Source organism: Elephantulus edwardii, unplaced genomic scaffold (genome assembly GCF_000299155.1).
Source record: "Elephantulus edwardii isolate Elephantulus edwardi_28Jun2011 unplaced genomic scaffold, EleEdw1.0 scaffold00254, whole genome shotgun sequence".
Classification (NCBI taxonomy): Eukaryota; Metazoa; Chordata; class Mammalia; order Macroscelidea; family Macroscelididae; genus Elephantulus; species Elephantulus edwardii.
Genome location: NW_006400004.1, coordinates 1,011,350 through 1,036,069, shown reverse-complemented (window position 1 = coordinate 1,036,069; position 24,720 = coordinate 1,011,350). Strand labels below are relative to the sequence as shown.

Sequence of the window (24,720 nt, the reverse complement as noted above, 5' to 3'; positions counted from 1 at the left end):
CGCAGGAGGGGAAGACCCTCTATGAGGTGGATTGATTCAGTGACTGGGGTAATCAGGATGGATGTGTCAGAGGCAGTGAGACTGGCACAGGATAGCGCACGGTTTAGGGCTGTTGTACGTAGGGTCGCTATGAGTCGCAAGCAACTCGACGGCACATAACAAGAACAACAACAACAATCTAATTGTGTAGAGAGTTATTCGGTTTTGGCATGGGTTGTTTTGTAAACTGTACCCTTCTGTGGTAAACTTCCTGTTTTATGGCATCGTGATCTGAGAAGATACTTTGTATTAATTCAATGTTTTTTAATTTGCTGAGGCTTGCTTTGTATCCTAATATGTGATCTATTCTGAAGAATGTACCATATACACTTGAGAAGAAAAGGAACTGAGCTTTAGTTAGGTGTAGTACCCTGAATACATCCACAATGTCAAGTTGCCTGATTGTATAGTTTGGCTCTTCTGCATCTTAAGTTTGAGTTGACCTATTCTTTGGTGATAGTGGGGTGTTGAAGTCTTCTACCCTATCATGGTGCTGTCTATTATATCTTCAGTTTTGTTAACTGCTGTTTTATGTATTTTACAGGTTTATCACTTGGTGTGTAAATGTTGAACAAGGTTATATTTTTTTTTCTATTCTGTCTTTAATTAATATATAATGCCCTTCTTTATCTTTTATGGTGGTTTTCTTTTTGAAGTCTATTTTATCAGAGATTAGTAATGTCACTCCTACTCTTTCATGGTTGGCATTTGCTTGGTATATTTTTCCCCCAGCCTTTGATTTTGAGTCTATTTTTTAGATGTGTCTCTTGTAGGCAACATATTGATGGGCTTTTATATATATATATATTACTCTGATTTATTTACAAAGTCTGAATACATTGTTTTTCACAAAAGATCCTTTCCATTTCCTTCACCCCATCCACCCACTGAATTGTGCAACCCTATTATTAACACCCTACATCCCCCCACCTCACCTCTTTATTTCCACCCCCACTCATTCTACAATAATGGTTGTTGGGGGTTTTTTTATCCATTCTGCTCTTCTTTTTCTCTTGATTGGTGCATTTAGTCCAGTCACATTAAGTGTGATTATTGTCAGGTCAGATTTTACTGTTTCCATTTTGCCGAGTTTCTTTTATTGTTGCTTCTGGTTATTACAGTCCATCTCCTTTCCTTTGGTGCCTCCTTGTGAAGGTTTTCACTTAAAATTTCTTGAAGTTTTGGTCTTGTTTTCATAAATTCCTTAAGTTCCTTCTTTTCTGCAAAGGATCTAATTTCTCCTTCATATTTGATGGAGAGCTTTGCTGGGTATAGGATCCTTGGCTGGCAATGGTTTTCTTTCAATGTTCTGTATATGTCATCCCACTGTCTTGTACCTTGCATAGTATCTGCTAAAAATCCGAACTTAATCTAACCTAACTGTTTCCCTTTTGTAGGTGACTCTTAGTTTTTCTCAAGCTTCTTTTAGTATTCTATTCTTATTTTTTAATTTGGAGAATTACAGTAATAGCCTATTTGGTGTTCCCTGTGCTTTTTGAATATGGATTTTATCATTCTTCAAAATTCCAGGGAAGTTTAGTATTTCTTCCACAATTTTCTCAGTGACTTTCCTATCACTCCCATTTTCTGGAATTCCAATCATACCTATGATGTTCCTTTTAGATGTCATTCCATATGATTCTAATGTTTTCTTTATTTTCTTTATGTCTCATCTCTATTTTCTCTTCTAATATGTTTCCAGTGAGGTTCTTTGTCTTCTACCTTACTGACTCTCTGTTCCATCTCTTCAGTTCCATATTTTTGTCACATCAGTGTCATTTTTGTCTTAATATTCTTGATTGCATTTTCTTGCTTTTCTGCTATTTCCAGTGCAGTGTTGGCTGTACCCTGTCTTGTGATTTTTTTTCTTTCTAAGTTCTTGTACCTCTTCATCTATAGTAACAATTCTTTCTTCTATTTTTTTCATTTTTTAATTACTTGCTAAACATCAGAAAGGTGGACAATGTCTAAGGATGACATAAGAATCATTGATGCCTTTGAGTTGTGGTTCTGGAGAAGAGTACTGAACATACTTGTGACTGCCAAGAGAACAAACCAGTCTGTCTTGGAGAGGGTGAAACCAAGTTTCTCTTTGGAGGAAAGGAATTTAAAGCTCTGTCTCACATACTTTGGGCATGTACACAGGAGGGACTAGTCCTTGTAGAAGGGCATCATGCTTAGAGGTGTAGAGGGACAGCACAGGACAGGAAGACCTCAATTGAGATGGATTGACACAGTAAATGGGTAATGGAGGTTGGTATGCTAAAGTCAGTGAGACTGGCTCAAGATAGGTCAGGGTTCAGAGCTATTGTACATAGGGTTGCTATGAGTCTCAGGCTACTCAATGGCACACACAACAACAACAACAACAACTATATTTTCTGTCTAAGCAGACTTCTCATAGACTTTTCTGCCTGGGATCTAATAAATTTTCTTAAACCATGTCTCTTACCTCATACCTTTCTGGTTCAAGCTTCCCACTGAAATTTTACTGCCCTTTATACTGCTTAGGTAAGACTTCATGTGGTAATGTGATAATTTCCAATAAACTAAAATACAAATGGTTGATACAGAATAAATGAATTATGCCTTGAATAACACATACAATTTTATAGAATCATGAGCAAAAACTTAGGTAATAAAGCAGACGTTGCAGAAAATGTCAATTAAACCACTCATTGTTCACAAGCCATGGAAGTTCTGTCATTAAGGATCAGTGTAAGTCAGAAATGATTTGATGGTAATGGCTTGGGATCAACACCTATAAGCAATGATCCCTTCTCCTTTAAGGTTGGCCTAGTTCAGATTCCACCAAAACTATCCATGGTAGGTAGACTAAGCCCCCACCAAGCTCAAAAACTGTTCACATTAAAATTCTCAAAACCTGTGATTATGATATATGAAAGAGTGGAGTGAAATAAGATTCAGATGGAATTAAGGTTGCCAATCAGCTGAATTTTAAAATACTGGTATTATGCTGAATTGAATATGTTGTTGTTATTGCTGTTATGTGCCATCGAGTCGCTTGGGACTCATAGCAACCCTATGTACAAGAGCTCTAAACGCTCTTCTATCCTGTGCCAACCTAGCCATCTCAAACGCACTTATTCCCACCGCTCCAGTCACAGAATCGATCCATTTCATCAAAGGTCTTCCTCTCCTTCGTGGCCCCGCCACTCTGCCAAACATGATGTCCCTCCTTGCAACATGCCCAAAATACGTCAAACGAAGCTTCAGAATTCTTGACTCCAAGGAGCATTCGGCTTCACCTTCTCTAGGACTAACCTGTTCTCTTAGCAGTCCATGGTATATTCAACACTCTTCTCCAGCATCACAGCTCAAAGGCATCAATTCTCTATCAACCCTATTCACTGTCCAACTCTCTGAATTAAATATACTCACAAATATCCTTTAATAAGTAAAAAGAAGACAAACAAGTCTGTATCATAAAGACTGCATCATGAAGAATACTGGAACAATGTTAAGATAATAAATCTGTATTAAGTGACTAAGTTTTTCGTAAGCAACAAGAGAACTAGACCAATAGGCAACATAACGATGATTGGAGAGGATACTGAAACTGTCAACAGCTTTATCTTGCTTGGATCCACAATTAACACCCTTGGTACCAGCAGTCAGAAAATAAGGAGACACATTGCACTTGGAAAATCTACAGTTAGAGACCTCTCCAAATTATTGAAGAGTAATGATGCCAGACTAAGATGCATCTGATTCAGGCCATAGTCTTTCTGATCACTCGCTAGGCAACTGAGAGTGGGACAATGAGTAAGAATGACAGAAAAAGCATTGATGCCTTTAAGCTGTGGTGTTAGAGAAGAGCACTGAGCATCCCATGGACAGCCAAGAGAACAAACAGCTATGTCTTAGAAATGGTGCATCTGGAGGGCTCTTCGGAGGCAAGAATGATGAGGTTTCATCTCACATACTTTGGACATGTTGCTAGGAGGGTCTATTCCTTGGAGAGGGACATAATGCTGGGAAGATTGGAGGGTTGACAAATGAAAGGAAGACCATCAACCAGGTTGCCTGATACTGTGATTGCCACAATGGACTTTCGTGCTTGAGGAAGTGTGAGAATGGTGCAAGATAGGACAGGGTTCAGATTGTTTATTCAGAGAGTCACTATGAGTTGTATTTGATTCAATGGCACTTAAAAACAGGAGATAAATATGTTACCAAAGTATATAGAATATTATAGCAAATTATTTTTCTTTAGAGTACCAACATGGTCGATTTTTCAGTGTATTATGCCGTTGCTTTATAGAATAATCTGCCTCATTTTTTTTACTAGTGATCAGACAACTAAAAAGTTAACTGTTATGGCTAGAGCTAAAAGGAAAAGAGAAAGATTAAACAACTAAAAACTGCAAAATATCTTTAAATGTCTAACCATATTTTTAAAATACTATTAATGAAAAAAAATTATTGAATAGTGTAGCCTTGTTCCATTTGCTCTATCCATCTAGATTGGAGGAAGGATGGTTTTTAAGTATAATTAATGAAACCCTGAAAAAAAATTAAGGTATACACAATTCATAATGACTTAATTAAGTAATTTTAACAACATCTACCAGTACCCCATCCTCAAATACAATTGCTCCTGATTTCCCACAGATTTGGTTTTAGTCTCAATTTACAAGGTATATTTCTTTTCTGAAAACTGCATAGGACACCTGTGATTTAGATAAGGAACAGATGAAAATCTACAGTTCACTAAAAATAATTAATCCCAAACACTAACTAGTCCAGAATGTCTGCTTTATTCTCTCTGAACAATAAATGGGCCCAGAGAAGAATTTTTTTTTAAAGTATTGGCAGATTTTTAGGAGATGGCAACAAAGAAGTTTTATTTGAGTCTGTAAAATGTTTCTCTCAAAGTTTAATTCTGTTACTTTGTTTTTGTATCTGTCAAGAAACTGAAATATACCTGACAATTTCTGCCCCACTCATTGCCTTGAGTTGGACCTGATTCATAATTGACTCTCTACTGGTGTTTCAAAGGCTGTAAATCACACGGGAGGAGATTATTCACCTTTCTCCTGTGAAACATTTGGTGGACTGGTCACACAACTAACTCAAGTAGACCACCAACTGTTGTTGTGAACTGCTATAGAGTCGGCCATCAGAGTTCTCTATATTCTCGTTTGTTGTTTTTGTGTACCACAGAGTTGGAACCGACTCACAAGTGATCCTCCAGTGGGTTTTCAGAGACAGTAAATTACACTGTCCCTGAGCGTATGAAATTCTTTGATGGAAATAAAAGGTCTTGCTTTGCTTTAGGAGGAGATTTGGTGCCCTCTGCTGTTGAAAAAGATGATTCACTTCACCCTGAATCACATGAATCAATTAAGAAATTAAGGTACCCCAGTGACAATATGTATTATATATTGGGCTTTTCGCTGGAAAGTAAGTGATCTGGATCCACCAACCACTCTGGGAAAATCTTGTAAAAATTTAAAGCCTTGTAAAACCACTAGAGAGGATAACGAGTCAGGACTGATTTAAGAACACTCCAAACTACTAGCACATCAGAATGGAACATAAAACATCTAATTATGGAGCTAAATAGCACAGTTAAGCGCAGCCCAAATAAAGCATTATTTCATAAATATTTTGCTATGAATAATTTGAATATTCAATCTATATTCTGTAAAAGATTATTGCTGTTGTTAGGTGCTGTTGAGTACAACTTATAGCAACCCTATGAACGACATATCTGAATTCTGTTCTATCCTGTACCATGTTCATCATCTCTGGCACACCTGAGCCCACTGTTTCAGTTACTATGTCAATATATCTCATTGACAGTCTCCCTCTCTTTCACTGACCCTCTACCTTTGCAAGCATGATATCCCCTTTCCAAAGACTGGCCCTTTGTAACAACAAGCCTAAAGTATGTGAGACAAAGTTTCACCATCCTTGTCTCTCTGGAGAACCCTGATTTCACTTTATCCAAGACATATTTGTTTGCACTTTTGGCAGGTTATAAGATATTCAATATTCTTTTCTAATATCACAATTCAAAGGCATCAATTATTTTGTCAGCCTTATTTGTTGTCCACCTGATTGTTGTTGTTAGGTACCCTCAAGTTGAGGTCAACTCACAGTGAGTCTAAGAAACTTTCCCCATCTTGCACCAGGTTCACAATCTCCACTACGTTCAACCCCATTTGCAGTCTCTGTGCCAATCCACCTCATTGAAGGATTTATCTAACATTCTCTTTTCCAAGGGCTCGTTCCTCCTAACCACGTGCCCAAAGTATGTTAGATGAAGTTTTACCATCTTTACCTCTAAGGAACATTTTTGCTACACTTGCTTGAAAAGAAGTACTTGCTCCTTTGGCAGTGCACAGTATACTCAATATTCTTCGGCAACACCACAATTAATAGGTTAAATGAATCTTTTGTCTTTTTTGTTCATTGCCCAGCATATTATATTTTTTTAAAAACTCACAAAAGTCCAAAACAACTAAAGTCCATGAAGTAATCTAGTACACTTGCCTATAATATCTGTTAAGAGGTTTATTTCCCCATTAGCTTTATCATAGGAAAATAGAGGTAAGGGATGCCAATTTTGCATAAAAATAAAGACCAAAAAGGACAAGGCATTATTGGAAGGCCCTCCAATGGTGTGATGTGTTACATGATGCATTAGTAACCAAACAGTCAGCAGTTTTAATCTACCAGCTGCTACAAAGGAGAAAGATGCATAGCCTCCTCTATAAAGATTTACAACATCAGAAACCCAGGAGCTGCCATAAGCTGGAATCAACTTGGAGTGAGTTCACTTTGATATTATTATTATTATTATAGAAGCATGATTTAGAATTTATTTTTATATTATTCAAAAGTATTTTCATTTAAACAAAATGGAATAAAATAAGATAGTACACTACCCAGCTTAAAAAGAAGTCATTACTTAGAGTTGATGTTGTTTGCTGTTAGGTGCCGTCAAGTACGACCCACAGTGACCTTTATAAACAAGACACAAACTCCTTCCTATCCTATACCATCTTTACACTTCCTGAAACCTAGAGACCATTGTGACAGTCACTGTGTCAATCCACCTGGCCAAGGGTTCTCCTCTCCTTCACCCACCTTTGCCTTTCCAAGCATTATGTCTCTCTCCAAGGAACAGCCTCTCCAGGCAACATTCCCAAAGAATGAGATGAAGCTTTATCATCTTTGCCTCCAAGGACCAGTTTGGCTGCATTTTCTCCAAGAAATATTTGTTCTCTTGACAGTCCATGGGATGTTCTGTACTCTTTTCCAACATCATAGCTCAAAGACATCAATTCTTCTTCTGTTATCCTTATTAACTTGTCAGATCTCAAATACAAAGACTGTGGCCTGAATCAGATGCAACATAGTCCTCAAACTGAAATCATTACTCCTCAGTAATTTGGAGAGGTCTCTAACTGTGGATTTTCCCAGTGCAATGTGTCTCCTTATTTTCTGACTGCTTATTTGAAGGGTGTTAATTGTGGATTCAAACAAGATGAAGCTGCTGATAGTTTCAATCTCTTCTTCATCCATCATGACACTGTCTATTGGTCCAACAGTAAGAATCTTTGTTTTCTTGACATTGAGATGCAGTCCACATTGAAGACTGCATGCCTTCATCTTTTACAATAAGTACTTCAAGTCTTCCTCACTTTCAATAACCAAGTGTGTCATCTGCATAACAAAGGTTATTGACAGGTCTTACACTTATTTTTTGTTTGTTTTAATGGGTTTGGTTTTGGTTTTATAAAACAGGTTTCGAGGCAAGAGTGAAATCCACTTCCTAAACAAAATGCCTCTGGAAACTATCAACATAGAGAAATGATGATAGTTATGGAAAGAGTTTAGGTCTTTTGTTCATAGGGTTGCTGTGATTTGTGCTCGACTCGACAGCAATTGACAACAACAACAAAACTCAGAAAACTACAGCTGTGGCTCTCACTGTCCACTTGGTTATGATGGTCATATGAGTGAAGGACCAGGTAAAACGCTCTATTCTGACAGACTATTGGCTTTATTAGACATGTGAGTTTCCAGAATGCTGTGAGATGATAGACAGAAGCTAGAAAAGGAAAGTGAGTGGTGTAGTTGTTTTCTTTCTCATTTTCTTGCTCCCTTTCTTGTTCTGTCTCTTTTTTAAAAATTAATTTTAATGAACGTTTACAGAGACTTTGGTTTTCATTCATTCATTGTTTCACTTTTCTTAAGAGAATCAAAAATATGCCAAGAAGTAGAGTTACTAAACCAAAAGAATCATAATACCTGTTTTTTTTTAAAAATTATACTGATTTATTTCTTCCTCTGATCTTGATGTCATATCCTTCACAGAGACCAGATTCTCAAATAATTTGCTCAGCATACAACTGAATAAGTATGAAGAGAGAATACAACCCTTATACACACATTTATCAATTTTAAACCATGTAGTGTTCCCTTGCTCTATTGTCACAATAGCCTTTTGGCCTAGGTACAGATTTTGCATGAGCACAATTAAGTGTTCTGGGATTCCCATTTTTCCCAATGTTAGCCACAGATTTTTTTTTGTTTGTCTGGGCTTTTATGCTTCTTTTTTTATGATTCACCCAGTCATGTGTCTTTGCATAGTCAATAAAGCATAAATAGATACTCTTCTGGTACTTTTTACTTTCAGCCAAGATCCATCTGACATCAGCAATAATGTCTCTGATGCCACACACTCCTATAAATACTGCTTAAAGTTCTGGCAGTTTCCTATGTAGTGTTCTAACAATTTTTCAGTGATCTTCAGCAGTATTTTGCTTGCATTTGATATTAATGATATTATTTCATAGTTTCCACAATCTACTGAACACCCTTCTTGGGAATAGGAAACATGGACCTCTTACAAATCATCAGCCAGACAGCTGTCCTCCAAATTTTCTGGCATTGACTGATGAGTGCATCTGTTAACTGAATTAAGTTGATTGTTATCCCATCAATTCCTGGAACCTTTGTTGCCAATGTCTTCAGTGCAGCTTCAACTTTCTCCTCCTCTACCATTGGCTACTGCTAAAATGGTACTGAAATTTTTAGTATCAGTTCTTTTTGTTGCCGTGACTCTGTACATTCCCTCCACCTTCTTTTGATGCTTCTGGGTCATTCAATATATACTGTCTATAGCATCTTTCAACACTGATACTCAAGGCTTAAACTTGTTTTTCAGTTCTCTCAACATGAGAAATGCAGAGTAAGTTCTTCCTTTTTTTAAGTCCAGTCCTCTGCACATTCCATTATAATATTTTGCTTTGTCTTCTCAAGCTGCCCTTTGAAATCATCTGTTCAGCTTCTGTACTTCAGTATCCTTTTTTCTTTGTTTTTGCCTCTCAACATACTGGTGAAATTTTTAGAGTCTCTTTTTACATCCACTTTGGGGTTTTGGTTTTTTTCCCCTTTCTCATCTCTCTTTGTAATGACCTTTGCTCTCTTTATGGATGATATTCTTAGTGTCATCCACAACTCATCTGGAGTTAAGTTCTAAAGTTAAATTCTATCTAGCACACTAGATCATGTTCTCACACTCTAAATAAAACTCCCTTAAATGATCAATTTAAAATGCACTTAATATTCTATAACTCTTATAACATGATTATATTCTCTAATTAAATACACTCTATATCAGTTTTGTTTATATTTATTTTATATTGGTTTGCTTACAAAGTCTGCATATATTGTTTTTCACACTATCCTTCATTCACATTGTGTTTCATGCAATCACTCCAATTTATTATATTTTATAAAATCAATCAACATTTAATTATGCCCAGCATTGACCTGTCTTTCCAGATCATCGCTGGATCTTTCCTTTTCTTGCTAAAAAAGAAAAAAACTAGTTTGTAAAAGCAAGCTCAGATGATGGCAACTGCAATGGACTATACAGAGCCAGAGAGAATACTAGGCACTTAATAAGTTTAGAATTTTCCTCATGTCACCATGGGATAAACACTGAACTACTATACAAAAGGTCAAGGTTTTGAACCCACAAGTTGCTCCACAAAACAAAGTCCAAAAATCAACAACAATTTAAAAAAACCACAAACACACAACCAAATAAAACATGAGGTAGTTCCTGTAAAGATTTACAACTTGGGGAGACCTAAGGAGCAGCTCTACTCTGTTGAAGGAGGTCACTATAATTCAGAACTGACATGATGTGCCATCTAATGAGAAATCTTTCCTCCTTTAACAGATGTAGTCAAAACTGGCATATCAAATAGAATATTGGCAGTCAAAATGAGGTCGGGGTAGACTGTGGGTAAGACAATCAATTATTCAAGTCCAACTTCAAACTGAGGCAAAAGAAAATGACAATAAGTCGACGAAAACCAAAATATGATCTTGAATCTATTCTATTTTAATTTCAAAATCATCTTAAGAATAGGTTTGAAGCATTGAACACCAATGATTGAAGACCAGATGAGGTGTGGGATGGAACCGAGGGTATCATCCATGAAAAAAAGCAAAAAGTCATTACAAAGACAGGAGAGAAAGAAAAACCAAAATGGATGTCAGAAGAGACTCTAAAAATGGCAGTAGAGCATTGAGAAGCCAAAGCAAAGGGAAAACATGCTGAAATAAAAGAGCTGAGCAGAAGTTTTCAAAGGGCAGCTTGAGAAGACAAAGCAAAATGTTATAATGGAATGTGCAGAAAGCTGGAATTTCAGGGGGAAAAAGGAAGAACTCACTATGCATTTCTCAAGCTGGAAGAATGGGGGGAAAATGAAGTCTTGGGTTGCAATACTGAGACATGCTATGGGTAATATATTGAGTGACCCAGGAAGAATTACAAAAAGATGGAGAAAGCACATTCAGAAGAGGTCATGGCACCAGGGACATGACCGCTGCTGTCAGATGGATCCTGACTGAAAGTGAAGAGTACCAGAAGCATATCTATTTATGCTTTATTGACTAGGTAAAGGCACATGACTGTGTGGATCCTAACAAGTTATGGCTACCATTGAGAAGAGAAGGAATGCCAGAGCACTTAATTGTGCTCATGAGTAACCGACACTTAGACTAGGAGGCCACTGTGTAAACTGAGCAAGTTTACACAATAACAAAAATGTTGTATTGTTGTTATGTGCCGTAAAGTTGTCTGTGACTTATAGTGACCCTATGCACAGCAGCTCTGAAGCCTGTCCTGTCTGAAGCCAGTCTCACTGGTTGCAACATACCAATCTCCACCACCTCAGTTACTGTATGAATCCGTCTTATCTGAGGTCTTTCTCTCCTGTCCTGTCCTTCTATCCTTCCGAGCATGATGTCCTTCTCCAAGGTTTGTCCCTCCTGGCTATGTGCCCAGTATATGAGACAGAGCTTCAAAATCCTAGCCTCTAAGGAGTAACTTGGTTTCATCCTTTCTAAGACAGACCTACTTGTTTTCTTGGTGGTCCGTAAGTTCAAGGTCCAAGGAATACTACATAGTTTACAATTAAGAAGGGAATGCTTGCACTTTTTCAAAGTCATCTTTTTTTAAAATACTAGTTGATTTACAAAATTCAAATACATTGTTTTTCAGACAAGATTCTTCCAATTTCCTTCAACCCTCATGAAATTGTACAATCCCATGATTAATCCATCCCCACCCACATCTTCATTCCTCTGCTTCCACTCACACCCCCCCATATCCTCAGACTCATTATACAACAATAGTTTTATATAATATTTGTCCTTATGGGACTGAGTTCATTCAGCATAATCCTCTCCAGTCCCTCCCAACCAAGGTACTAACTTAACATAATAGTCAAGTCCACTGTCAATGATTTCTCCCAAATACTGAGGAGACATGACATTAGTTTGAAGACTAAGGTTCATCTAAGTCAGGCTTTGGTCTTTTCAATCACTTACTATGCATCTAAAAGCTTGACAATGAATAAGGATGGCAGAAGAAGAATTGATACCTTTGAATTGTGGTGTTGGAGTACTGAGTATCTCATGGATTGCCAATAGAACAAACAATATGTCCAACCACAATTGAATGGATTGAGAAATTATTGTACATTCATGCAATGGAATAGTAAGTGTCACACAGGAGCAATGATTTTGTCTCATAAAGACAAATACTGTATTGGACCATTACTGTAAAGCACGTACAAGGATCTGAGGAGGGGATGTGGGGGACTTTAACATAGGGTCACACAATTTGATAACTGGAAAAAGGGATTGGTAAAGAAAAGGGGAAAGATCCTGTGTGAAAAATAAAATGTATGAACTTTATGAACTTTGTATGTAAACCTGTATTAAATTATCACCTAATTTCAGAGGGACTGAACAACATTATGCTGAGTGAACTAACTCACTTCGACAAGGACAAATACTGAATAAAACCACGACTGTATAATAAGTATGGGGAGCCAAGCAGGGGACAGAGTTGAAGCCATGTGGGTGAGGAGCTGCCAGGGTGGGGGGAGGGGAGGAAGGAGGAAGTATTAATCATGGGGTCGTACAATATGATGGGGGGGTGAGGGAAATGGGAAGGATCTGGTGTGAAAAATTATGCATTCATAATTCAAAGAATTTTGTAAATAAACTAATATAAAAAATGAAACAGAAAAAGATATAGTAAGATTTTATTGTAAATGATTATTATTAGTGTAAGATATTATTAATAAAGAAAACTGGACGTGGGACATATGGAGACTCTGCTTTCAAACCCATTCAATCCACTACTGTTGAGACTATTCTGACCCCACTGGGTTTCCAGGGATAAAAACCTTTACTGAAGGACACTGTCCACCTTTGTTCCTAGGAGCAGTTGGTGGATTCAAACTGCTTTAGTTAGCATGGGAGGAAAATTCCTGAGCTCCTAATTTGCATCATAAGGAGCTGGGTTACCAACCTGAAGGTATGAGGTTTGAATCCACCAGGTGCTCCATGGGTAAAAGATGGGCAATCTCCTCACATGCAATTTACTGTCTCTGACAACCTGCTGGAAGGTCAGCTATGGGTCAGTTCTGACTTGACAGTACATCACAGGAAAAGTGTTACGCAGAGAGCACTTGTAGCCTAATGGTATGGAGTTATGATGCAAACACAAAGGCACCCAGTTTAAATGCACCAGCTGCTCCAGGGTTAAAATATCAGAAGACTCCTCCTGTACAATTTTCTGCCTCTGGAAAATGACTGGAGGGTCAGCTATGAGTCAGTGCCAAATTGTACACAGCAATAACTGCAGCATAGTACTATACACAGTACTTCAGATGGTATGTTGGAAAATGCTCTGTGTGAAAAAGACAATTTCCTGCCTTGTGATCTACAGCCATGGAAATGCAAAGGCAAGCCAAGAGTCAGTTTTGACTCAAAGACAATGAGTGCTAAGGGTTTTGCTATAGTGTAATGCAGTTAAAAAACAAAATAATGGTGTTCTCAGTCTATATATCCATTATATTTCATGTATAAATGTTTAAATCATAGCTCATTTTTTACTTTTCTACACACATTCTTCTGAATAATTATTTATTATAACCCTAACATTTCTTTACTGTATTGTTTGAATTTATTGATATTGGCTTTTCTGCCATATAATTTTAAGGATGCTTTTAGTTCTTTTTAATTACTTAAAGCCATTCTCAATTCTGTGCAATCTGTCTGAGTACCTACTTTGGTATGTTTTTAAATTCTGTAACATGGCAGAAAAATAAAATTAAAATGTTTAGTTGTTTAAATTTATAACCTAACTATGTCTCATTATACTAATAGGTAGTTGTTGTTGTTGTTATGTGCCGTCGAGTCGTTTGCGACTCATAGCGACCCTATGTACAACAGCCCTAAACCCTGCTCTATCCTGCGCCAACCGCACTGCCTCTGACACACCCATCCCGATTACCCCGGTCACTGAATCAATCCACCTCATAGAGGGTCTTCCCCTCCTGCGCTGTCCCTCCACTCTACCCAGCATGATGTTCCTCTCTAAAGACCTGTCTCTCCTTACAACATGTCCAAAGTATGTCAGGCGAAGCCCCAGAATCCTTGCCTCCAAGGAGCAGCCTGGTTTAGTCCTCTCTAGGATGAATCTGTTTGTTTTCTTGGGAGTCCATGGTACATTCAATACTCTTCTCCAGCACCACAGCTCAAAGGCGTCAATTCTCCTTCTATCCTCCCTAGTCATTGTACAACTCTCTGATGCATAACAAGTGATTGCAAAAACCAGGGCCTGTATCAGGCGCACCTTAGTCTCCAGAGAATAGATTCCAAAAAAGAGTAAAGTTGAGTAAGAAGTATCTCCTTACTGATCAAGTCAGAAATATTTCTATATTTATGAAGAGAATTGCAAACTTGAACTAAAAGAATGTCTTTGCATAAACTAAACTGAGCAACAACTGACATCTTAATGCATGGCTGATTTTGTGTTCTTTCAATCTATTGTCTTTTTCTTAAAAGACTATTTCATGATTGTGTTTCTGTGTTTAACAAAAACTGCAAAAAACAGGAACTAAATAAATTTATCTTATTTTTAATATTAAGGCTTTGCATTTCAAAACATTAATTTTCCGCTTGATAAAATACATTAATACAGAATAAACTTTCAATAATTGGATTAATATTATAATTCAGAAGTACCAAAAATTCCCATTTAAAAAGGAAGGTAACAGATATTTAGAAACAGAATTGTGTGTAAACAGAAAATGATGAATCCAATGAATAAAGATCAAAAGAATTTCCTTAAATTTCTCACACATGAGGACACTGCTTATCTTTTTCCTGCAGAGCACCTTGCATATTTGAACAGTGTATCTTTATCTGTGTTTCATTGACTATGCAAAGGCATTTGACTGTGTGGATCATAACAAAGTGTGGCTTACTCAGAGAAGAATGGGAATCCCAGAACACTTGATCGTTCTAATGCAAAACTTATACTTGGACCAGGAGGCAGTCGTCAGAAAAGAGCAAGGAAACACTGCATGGTTCAAAATTGGGAAGGACGTACGACAAGGATGTGTCCTGTCTCCATACCTTTTCAACCTGTATGCAGAACAGATTATCCAGGAGGCTGGACTCTATGAGGAGAAATGTGGGGTCAAGATTGGTGGAAGATCTATCAATAATCTGTGTTATGCATATGACACAACCCTGCTTGCTGAAACTGAGGAGGACGTGAAGCGCTTACTGCAGAGGGTCAAGGACTGCAGCCTCCAATATGGACTGAGGCTCAATGTCAAGAACACAAAGATTCTCACCACTGGACCAACTGGCATCATCAGGATGGATAGTTAAGAGATTGAGATGGTACACAGCTTTACTTTGCTTGGCTCCACATTCAACACTCTTGGCACCAGTAGCCAGGAAATTAAAAGGCGTATTGCCATGGGAAAGCCTGCTGTTATGGACCTCCCCAAAATACTGAAGAGCAATGGTGTCTCTCTAGAGACTAAGGTGTGTCTGATACATGCCATGGTCTTTGCAATCACTTATTATGCATCAGAAAGTTGGACAATGACCAAGGAGGATAGAAGGAGAATTGATGCCTTTGAGCTGTGGTGCTGGAGAAGAGTATTTAGAGTACCATGGACTGCTAGGAAAACAAACAGATTCATCCTGGAAAGGGTTAAATCGGGTGGCTCCTTGGATGCAAGGATTCTGAGGCTCCGTCTAACATACTTTGGACACGTTGTAAGGAGAAACCAGTCCTTGGAGAAGGACATCGTGTTTGAGAGGGTGGAGGGACAGCGCAGGAGGGGAAGGTCCTCTAGGAGGTGGACTGATTCAGTGACTGGGGTAATTGGGATGGGAGTGTCAGAGACAGTGCGACTGTTACAGGACAGAGCAGAGTTTAGGGCTGTTGTACATAAGGGTCGCTATGAGTTGCAAGTGACTTGATGGCACATAACAACAACAAGAACATTTTTACATAGGTAGTGGAATTCTTTGCCAGTAAGCTATGAGATACATACACAGCAATACACATACATCTATGGAAAACAAATATATATATATGCAAATTCACAAAAGCACACATACAGTTGTGGTTGATAGTTGTCAACAAATCAACTGTGATTCACACCAATTCTATGGATGACTTTGGCCTACCCTGCACCATCCTAATGATCTCTGTCATGCTCATGCTCATTGTGGTAGACATTATGCTAATACCTCTTACGGAAAGTTCCTTCTCTCTCTGACCCTCTCTCTACCTTTCCCAGCATAAGTCTGCCTTCAAAGACATCCTAAAAAATATGACCAAAGTAAGAAAAACAAAGTTTTCCTACTTTTGGATTTAAGGAGAACTCTGGATGTACTTTCTTCAAGACAGATATGCTTGCTCTTTTGGCAGTCCATGGCATGTACAATACTCTTCACCAACACTACAATTCAATGGTATAAGTTCTTTTTCAGGCTTCTTGATTCACTGTCCTTATTTCAGATGCATAAGAAGCATTAGAAAATTCCATGGCTTAGAATAGGCACATCTTGGGCTTTAGACTGACATTTGTGCTCTTTAGAACTTTGAAACAGTCCTTGACAACATATTTTCCCACTGTAATACATCTTTTGATTGTCTGACTGTTGCTAACCATAGGTGTTAATTCAGAATCCAAGTAAAACAGAATCATTGATAACGTCAATATTTTTTCCATCTATCATGATGTTGTCTACTGGTCCAGTGGTGAAGATCTTTGTATTCTCTAGGTTGAGATGTAACCGATATTAAAGGCTATATAGTCTTTGCATTTTTTCAGTAAGTGCTTCAAGTCTTCTTTATTTTCTTCAAACAAGATCGTGCCATCTGCACAATGCAAGCTACTGATGTGTCTTCCCTCATTTTGATGCCACATTCTTCATGTAGTCTAGCTTCTTGAATTATTTGGTTAGCATACATATTGGAGAGGCATGGTTAACTACAAAGCCTTGATGCACACCTTTCCTGATCTTAAACCATGAAGTGTATCCTTGTTCTGTTTGGACAACTGATTCTTCATCTATGTATAGTAAGCAAAGGAGTACAAGTATTCTGGGATTCCCATTCTTCTCAATGTTAGCCATAATTTGTTATGATACACACAGTCAAATGCCTCTGAAAACTTAAAACACATCTTTCAGGTATTCTCTGCTTTCAGTCAAGATTCATCTGACACCAGGACTACTATTGAGAAAAGTGGAAACCAAGATGACCTTTATATATGAACAATGAGTGATTTACTCATTGAAACTACTTTTTAAAAAAACCTTAATAGAAACTACATATATGGACCTCACCTGATAGAGTACACAGGAATCAGATTAACCAGGTACAGGGAAAGACATATTGGAGAAGTTCAGTATAAAACAAGGTCAGGGTATGATCATAGAACATACTCAAGTATTCATCTGCAAGTTCAAATTTAAGGTGAAAAAAATTAAAGCAAGTCCACAAGTACAAAATTACAACCTTGAGTCTATCCCAACTGAATTTAAAATAGCTCCAATAACAAAGGAAACTTTTAGTGGCTTACTGGTAAAAAAATTGCATTGCCAACCTGAAGACATACAGTTTGAATCCATTAGCTTCTCTGCAGGAGAAAGCCAGTTTCTTCCTGTATGATTAACAGTCTCAAAAAACCCATTTAAGGGTCACTATGAGTCAATTTCACCAAGTCCATGCTGTCCAACTACTGATTCTTCTTCTCTGTTCCCAACTTTTGCATTCCAGTCACCCATCACTAGTAGAAATCATCTGTTGTCTCTTCTTTGTCTCTTGTTGTTGATACATATATTTTAATGATAGTGGTATTCACTGGACTTCTTTCTATGCATATGGATATTATCCTGTCACTCACAATATTATATTTCAACACACATCTAGAAATGACCTTTTTAACTATGAAAGCAACCCCATTTTCCCTCACTTTTTCATCTCCAGCATAATAGATCATATGATTCAAAATGTCCCATGGCAGTGCATCTCATCTCGCCAATACCTAATATGTGGATATTTATGTATTCCAGTTCTCCCTTAACAATATCTAATTTTCCCACATTCATAGTTCTTACATTCCATGTTCCAACCACTAGTGTCTGCTTATAACTGTTCCACCGCCTTAGTATGTCTATACTTGAAAGTTCCACATCTGTTTCCCTATCTGCTAGTCTAAGTGTGTTCTATTGTACATAGGGTTTTCAAAGTCCTGCTATTTCAGAAGTGGATGGTCAATCCTTCTTCCTAGTCTCTCTTAATCTGAATGCTCAGATTTAGAAAAGAAGGATCAGTAGTTGGAAAGCATAGACTTGGTGACAGAAATGAAGCTGGAGATAGGACTATAGAATTTTGCACAATTAACAATTTATTCATTGCAAATACATTTTACAAGAAACATAAATGCAGAATATATATATGGATTTCACTTGATGGTAAGCATAGGAATCAGAGAGCCTAAATCTGTCGAACGAACCGCTGGAGAAGCTCAGTATCAGCTGTGAAAACTAGGCCTGGTGCTGATTGTGGAACAGATCACCAACTACTCATATGCAAGTTTAAGCTGAAGCTAAGGAAAGTGAAATCAAGCCCACAGTAACCAAAATATGACCTTGAGTCTATCCCACCTGAATTTCAGAACCATCTCAGGAACAGGTTTAGGGTCTTGAACACTAATGAGCGAAGACCAGATGAGTTATTGAGAGATATCAAGAATATCATCCAGGAAGAGTGCAAAAGGTCATTGCCAAGGCGGAGGAGGAAGAAAAGACCAAAATGGATATCCAAAGAGATTCTGAATATTGCAGTGGAGCGCCAAGAAGGCAAAGAAGAAGGAAGAAATCAAGACATTAAGGAGCTGAACAGGAGATTTCAAAAGGCTGTGTGACAAGACAAAATAAAGTATTATAATGAAATGTGCAAAGAGCTGAAGTCAGAAAATCAAAGAAACCAATCTCAGCATTTCTGAAGCTCAAGGAACTGAAGCGGAAATTCAAGCCTCAAGTTGCAACACTTAAGGATGCTTTGGGCAGAATATTTAGTGATCCTGCAAGTATTAAAAGAAGATAGAAAGACTATACAGAGTCCAAAAGGAATTAGCAGACAAAGAAGAATTTAATGAAACAATATATGAGTAAGAGCCTGTGGTGATGAAGGAAGAAGTTCAAACTGCTTTGAAAGAACTGGGTAAGAATAAGGCCCCAGGAATTGATGTATACCAATTGACATATTTCAACTAACAGATGCTGCCCTTGATGTGCTCGAATCTGCAGGAAAACCACTTGGCCAACTGACTGGAAGAGATCTATATTTGTCCCCATTCCAAAGAAAGGTTATCCCACAGAGTGTGGAAATTACAGAACAATATCATTAATATCACACGCAAGCAAGATTTTGCTGGAGATTATCCAAAAATGACTGGAACAGCACATCAACAGAGAACTACCAGAGTGCAGGTTGGGTTGAGACAGGGCCATGGCACTAGGGATATCGTAGCTAATGTTAGACGGATCTTGGCTGAAAGCAAGGAGTACCAGAAGAATGTTCATCTTTTTTTCATTGATTATGCAAAGGCATTTGACTGTGTGATCATAACAAACTGTGGCTAACTCTGAAAAGAATGGGAATTCCAGAACACTTGATTGTTCTAATGCGAAACCTATACTTGGAGCAGTAGGCAGTTGTCAGAACAGAGCAAGGAAACACAGCATGGTTCCAAATTGGGAAGGTTATACAACAGGGCTGTATCTTGTCTCCACACATTTTCAATCTTTATGCAGAACAGGTTATCAGGGAGGCTGGGCTCTATGAGGAGAAATGTGGCATCAGGATTGGAGGAAGAATCATCAACAATCTGCATTATACAGATGACACAACCCTGCTTGCTGAAACTGAAGAAGACCTGAAGCTCTTGCTGTGGAAGATCAGGGACTGCAGTCTTCAGTATGGATTGAGACTTAGTATCAAGAAAACAAAGATTTTCACCACTAGGTCGATTGGCATCATCAGGATGGATGGTGAAGAGATTGAGATTGTTCCCAGTTTTGGTTTGCTTGAATCCACAGTCAACACTCTTGGCACCAGCAGCCAGGAAATTAAAAGACGTATTGTGATGGGAAAGTCTGCTCTAAGGACCCCTCCAAAGTACTGAAGAGGAATGGTGTCACTCTGGAGACTAAGGTGTGCCTGATACATGTCGTGGTCTTTGCAATCACTATGTTATGTATCAGAGAGTTGGACAATTACTAGAGATAATAGAAGGAGAATTGATGTCTTTGAGTTGGTGTTGGAGAAGAGTACTGAATATACCATGGACTGCTAGGAAAACAAACAGGTCTATCCTGGAGAGGGTGAAGTCGGCTGCTCCTTGGAGGCAAAAATTCTGAAGCTTTGTCTGAGACTTTGGACATGCTGCAAGGAGGGACCAGTCCTTAGAGAGGAACATCATGCTTGAGAGGATGTAGGGACAGCGCAGGAGAGGAAGACCCTTGATGAGATAGATTAATTTAGTGACAGGGTAATGGGGATAGGTATGTCAGAGATGGTGAGATTGGTACAGGTGAGATAGGTCAAAATTTAGGGCTGTTGTACATAGGGTTGCCATGAGTTACAGGCGACTTGACGGTACATAACAACAACAACATGAGTCAATTATGACTCCATAGTACACAACAAGAACAATATTTCTGTTGTACTGAACACTGATGGCTGAAGACCAGATGAGTTGTGGAATTACATCAAAGACACCATCAATGATAAAAGCAAATTGTCACTACAATGACAGAGAAGAAAGAAAAGACAAAAATGGATGTCAGAAGAGACACTGAAAGCTATACTGGAACAAAAACATATAAAAAATAAGGCAAAACAAATGGAAGGAAAAATGAAGTAAGAAAGCAAAAGAGAAGATTTCCAAGTTTATCTAGCCATGGACTTCTGAAATACTATGTGCTCAAAAACTCTATGAAATACTGTAGGATACTATACAATCTATTCTGATATAGTGATAGAAGATGAGCCCATCATATTGAAGACACTCAAAATAAGACAAGGTAAGGGTTGTTTCCTCAAGGCAGAGTTTAGCTAAATCACATGGATGAAGTACAGTAAGCAGTCAATAGAGAGCATACATATGCTAATACAACATGGCTCAAAATGAGGACAAATAGCTGAGAATATCCATTAATAACTGGAACACAGAAATCACAATAAATGGATCTAGAAAAACTGGAAATTGCAAACAATAAAATTGGAAAAATAAAGAACAATATTCTAGGCATCAGTGGGCTGAAACTGGCTGACAGTGGCTACTTTCAATTAGACAATATTATATTATTCTGGAAATGACAAATTGAATAGAAATGCTTCTGGTCAGTGAGCTATGAGTTGGTTCTGCCACAACAGCAATGAGTAATAATAAAACACTAAGTTAGATACTGCTTTGGTATGTGGTAGAAGAAGTATCCAAAGGCTTAAGAAAATGGATGTACTAGAGTGGATTTATAATTTAGATCCATAGACCAACACATAGAAAGATTAGGGAGCACATCTTTTATCACAACGGTGAGGAATAAATTTGTGAAGAGAGTGTCAGCATTCATGAAGAAAGACTTGACAAAGAGAATTGGTCTAACTAACACACATAACTTCAATGGTGCTGACTGCATCTCTGGGGCAGTAGCTAGGTGAAAAGACTCAACTGAAAAAAACAACAACAAACAAACAACAAAACAAAGGAGTGTATTTACCCTAACAAACAGAAGAGTTAAAGCAATAGTCAGAATTGCATGACCTGTATAGAATAATATAACTTTCATGGCATTGGGTATTTTGTAGTAAATATATTGGGTTGCAATATTTATAAACAAAGAACTACCAGAAGTACAGGCTGGATTTAGAGATATATGGGAAGCCTATTACATATTTAAGTGATTTGCATATGTGGAAAGAAGCCCTGGTAGTTTTGTGCATAATGTATTGAGTTGTTAACAAAAAGGTAAGCAGTTCAAAGCCATCACCTGTTCTTTGGAAGAAAGTTTATCAGTGTCTTCCTGCAAGGATTCAGAACTTTAGAATCCCCAGTGGAAAGTCATTATGATTCATAATTAATTCAACAAAAGTGGAATTGGTTTTTCACTTATTTACATGAAGAATTATTCGAGGTCAGAGTAATAGTTGTACAACTTGAATCACTGGAACAGAGTTATCACCAGTTCTCAGACCACCAATTCTTGAGTGAAGGGGAGTCTATATCCCCTTAAGGAAACACTCCACTACAATGCCAAAAACATGAACTCCCAGCTTTCTTCAAAGGGATCTATAGCTTTTTATAAAAGTTATTGTTCATAGGAAATAATGACTTTTAGAGGAGTAGCAAATATTAGCTCTAAATAGATCCTAATTCCAGGAGACCCAAAACACACTGTGTCCCACCAGAGTGATGACATGTGGATGTCAGATTATTGATGGAATCTTAATTCAGGCTCATCTTTCAGTGAGCCCAGTGGGTTCATGAATACATCCTGTGTTGTATTCACCAGTTCCAGAATACATAATTTGAAAATATATAATCAGCAACTGTCAAACTCTAACATTGGATCTCTGATACGTGGAGTAATGGTTAATTATGGAAAATTAAAAAAAATCACAGTGAAAGATATATCAGAACTATTTCTATCTAGAAAAATAAGTAACCAAAAGTAAAACCATATTTCTGGAGGAACAGTATAGACCTGAAGGACTCAATTCAACTATTTAACTCACCTATTTAGCTTCTAGAAAGGTCTGGAGGCTTTGTGATAAGAAGCTGTGCTATAATCTCAAGGATGCAAGAGTTGGAATTCAACAGTTGCTCCAAAGGAGAAGGATGGACAATTTCTTCCCATGTGATTACTGTCTTCGAAAATTTGCTGGAGGATCAGCTATGAGTTGATTCCAATTTAAAGGCACAAACCAGCTGCATTTTGCATATAGGGAGCTCTGGCGACTTATTCTACAGAAAGTTACACTCCTAGCCCATAGGCCATGCCTATTGTTTCCCCCAAGTCAGATGGGTAATGTACCTATGGCGTAACAAGGTTTAATGGGTGGCCCATGTCATACAGAAGTATGAACACCCAATCATCACGCTTATGAACCATGAACCAGTCATGCCTCTTTAAAGGTTAGAAACCACCAGCGGTTCCAAAGGGGAATGATAGGCAACCTTCTCTTGCAGAATTTGTAGTCTCAGAAATGCCAGTGGAGGGTCATATATAACAATGAATGAGTACTATAGCTAGAGCAAAAAGTTGACAGACCATGGAGAATAACCATTAATTATTATAAAAGTAACAAGGTCGTAGCTCCAACTGTAGCTACTCTTCCAGATATGGTTTCCTCACTTAAACAAATCATTATTTGATCATTTCATTGCCTGACTCATCTCCTAGTACCTCATATGTAGTTATCAATTTGGTCAATGTATTTTTCTCCATTTCAATTTTTGAAGGATATTAGAAAGTTTGTCCTTAGCTGGTAAAGACACCAATAAATTTCTACACCACATATTTACCAATTTTTCAGTAATTTGCTGTAATTTAGTCCAAAAGGATTTTGACTGCCATTCCCGGGCACATCACATTGATGGCATTACACTGATGACATTATGTGAACTGCATCTAATAAATAAATAAATAAATAAATCGTATCAGTGACTCTAAACTAATTTGTAAGACATTTGTGTGATAGAGTGATTAATAAATCCAACAAAAATTCTATTACTTTCCAACTCAGTGAAATTTCTAGTTCAGTGGTCTGAGGCATGCATATATGTTACATCTGAAGTAAAGCATAAAGTTATTGCATAGGACACCTCCCAAAGTATCATTAATATCACATGAAAGAAAGATTCTGCTGAAAATGATCCAAAAATGATTGGAGTAGTACATCAACAGAGAACTGTCAGATGTGCAGGCCGGATTTAGAAGAGGCCATGGTACTAGGGATAGTATAGTTAAAGTTAGATGGATTGTGGCTCAAAGTGTGTACCAGAGGAATGTCCATCTCTGTTTCAATGACTATGCAAAGATATTTGACTGTATGGATCACAACAAATTGTGTCTAACCTTGAGAAGAATGGGAATCTCAGAATGCTTAACTGTACTCATATAAAACCTATACTTGGACCAGGACACAGTCACCAAAACAGAGCAGGGAAACACTGCATGGTTCAGGATCAGGAAAGGTCTATGTAAGGGGTACATCCTATCTCCATACCTTTTCAATTTGTATGCAGAACAGATCATTCAGGAGGCTGGATTTAATGAGGAGGAATGTGGCATTAGTATTGGAGGAAGACTCATCATAACTTATGTTATGCAGATGACACAACTTTGGTTGCTGAAACTGAGGACATGAGGCGCTTGCTGCAGAAGATCAAGGCCTGCAACCATGATCTTGAATACGGATTGAAGCTCACATCAAGAAATCAAACACTCTTACCACTGGGTGAATTGACAGAATTATGATAGATGGTAAAGAGATTGAGATTGTTAACAGCTTTAGTTTGCTTGGCTCCACAATCAACACTCTTGGTACCAGCAAACAGAAAATCAAGAGATGAATTACACTGGGAAAGTCAGCTGTCAGGGACCACTCCAAAATGCTGAAGAACAATGATACCTTTGTGGAGACTAAGGTGCACCTGATCCAAACCATAGTTTTCACAACTGTTTGCTATTTTGCTGAGTCAGAGAGCTGGACAATGACTAGGG

The 24,720-nt window shown here is 37.8% G+C and overlaps 1 protein-coding gene across 1 annotated transcript in view; it reads right to left on the bottom strand.

Moving 5' to 3' along the window:
• Positions 1-24,720, bottom strand: part of RNF180 (ring finger protein 180) — a 282,916-nt gene that overhangs the window by 203,268 nt on the left and 54,928 nt on the right. The window contains exons 4-5 of the mRNA XM_006899361.1: positions 21,699-21,715; positions 11,096-11,105 (exon numbers count right to left, since the gene is read on the bottom strand). Coding sequence (XP_006899423.1) covers positions 11,096-11,105; positions 21,699-21,715 — 27 coding nt within the window. The remainder of the gene's footprint in view (positions 1-11,095; positions 11,106-21,698; positions 21,716-24,720) is intronic.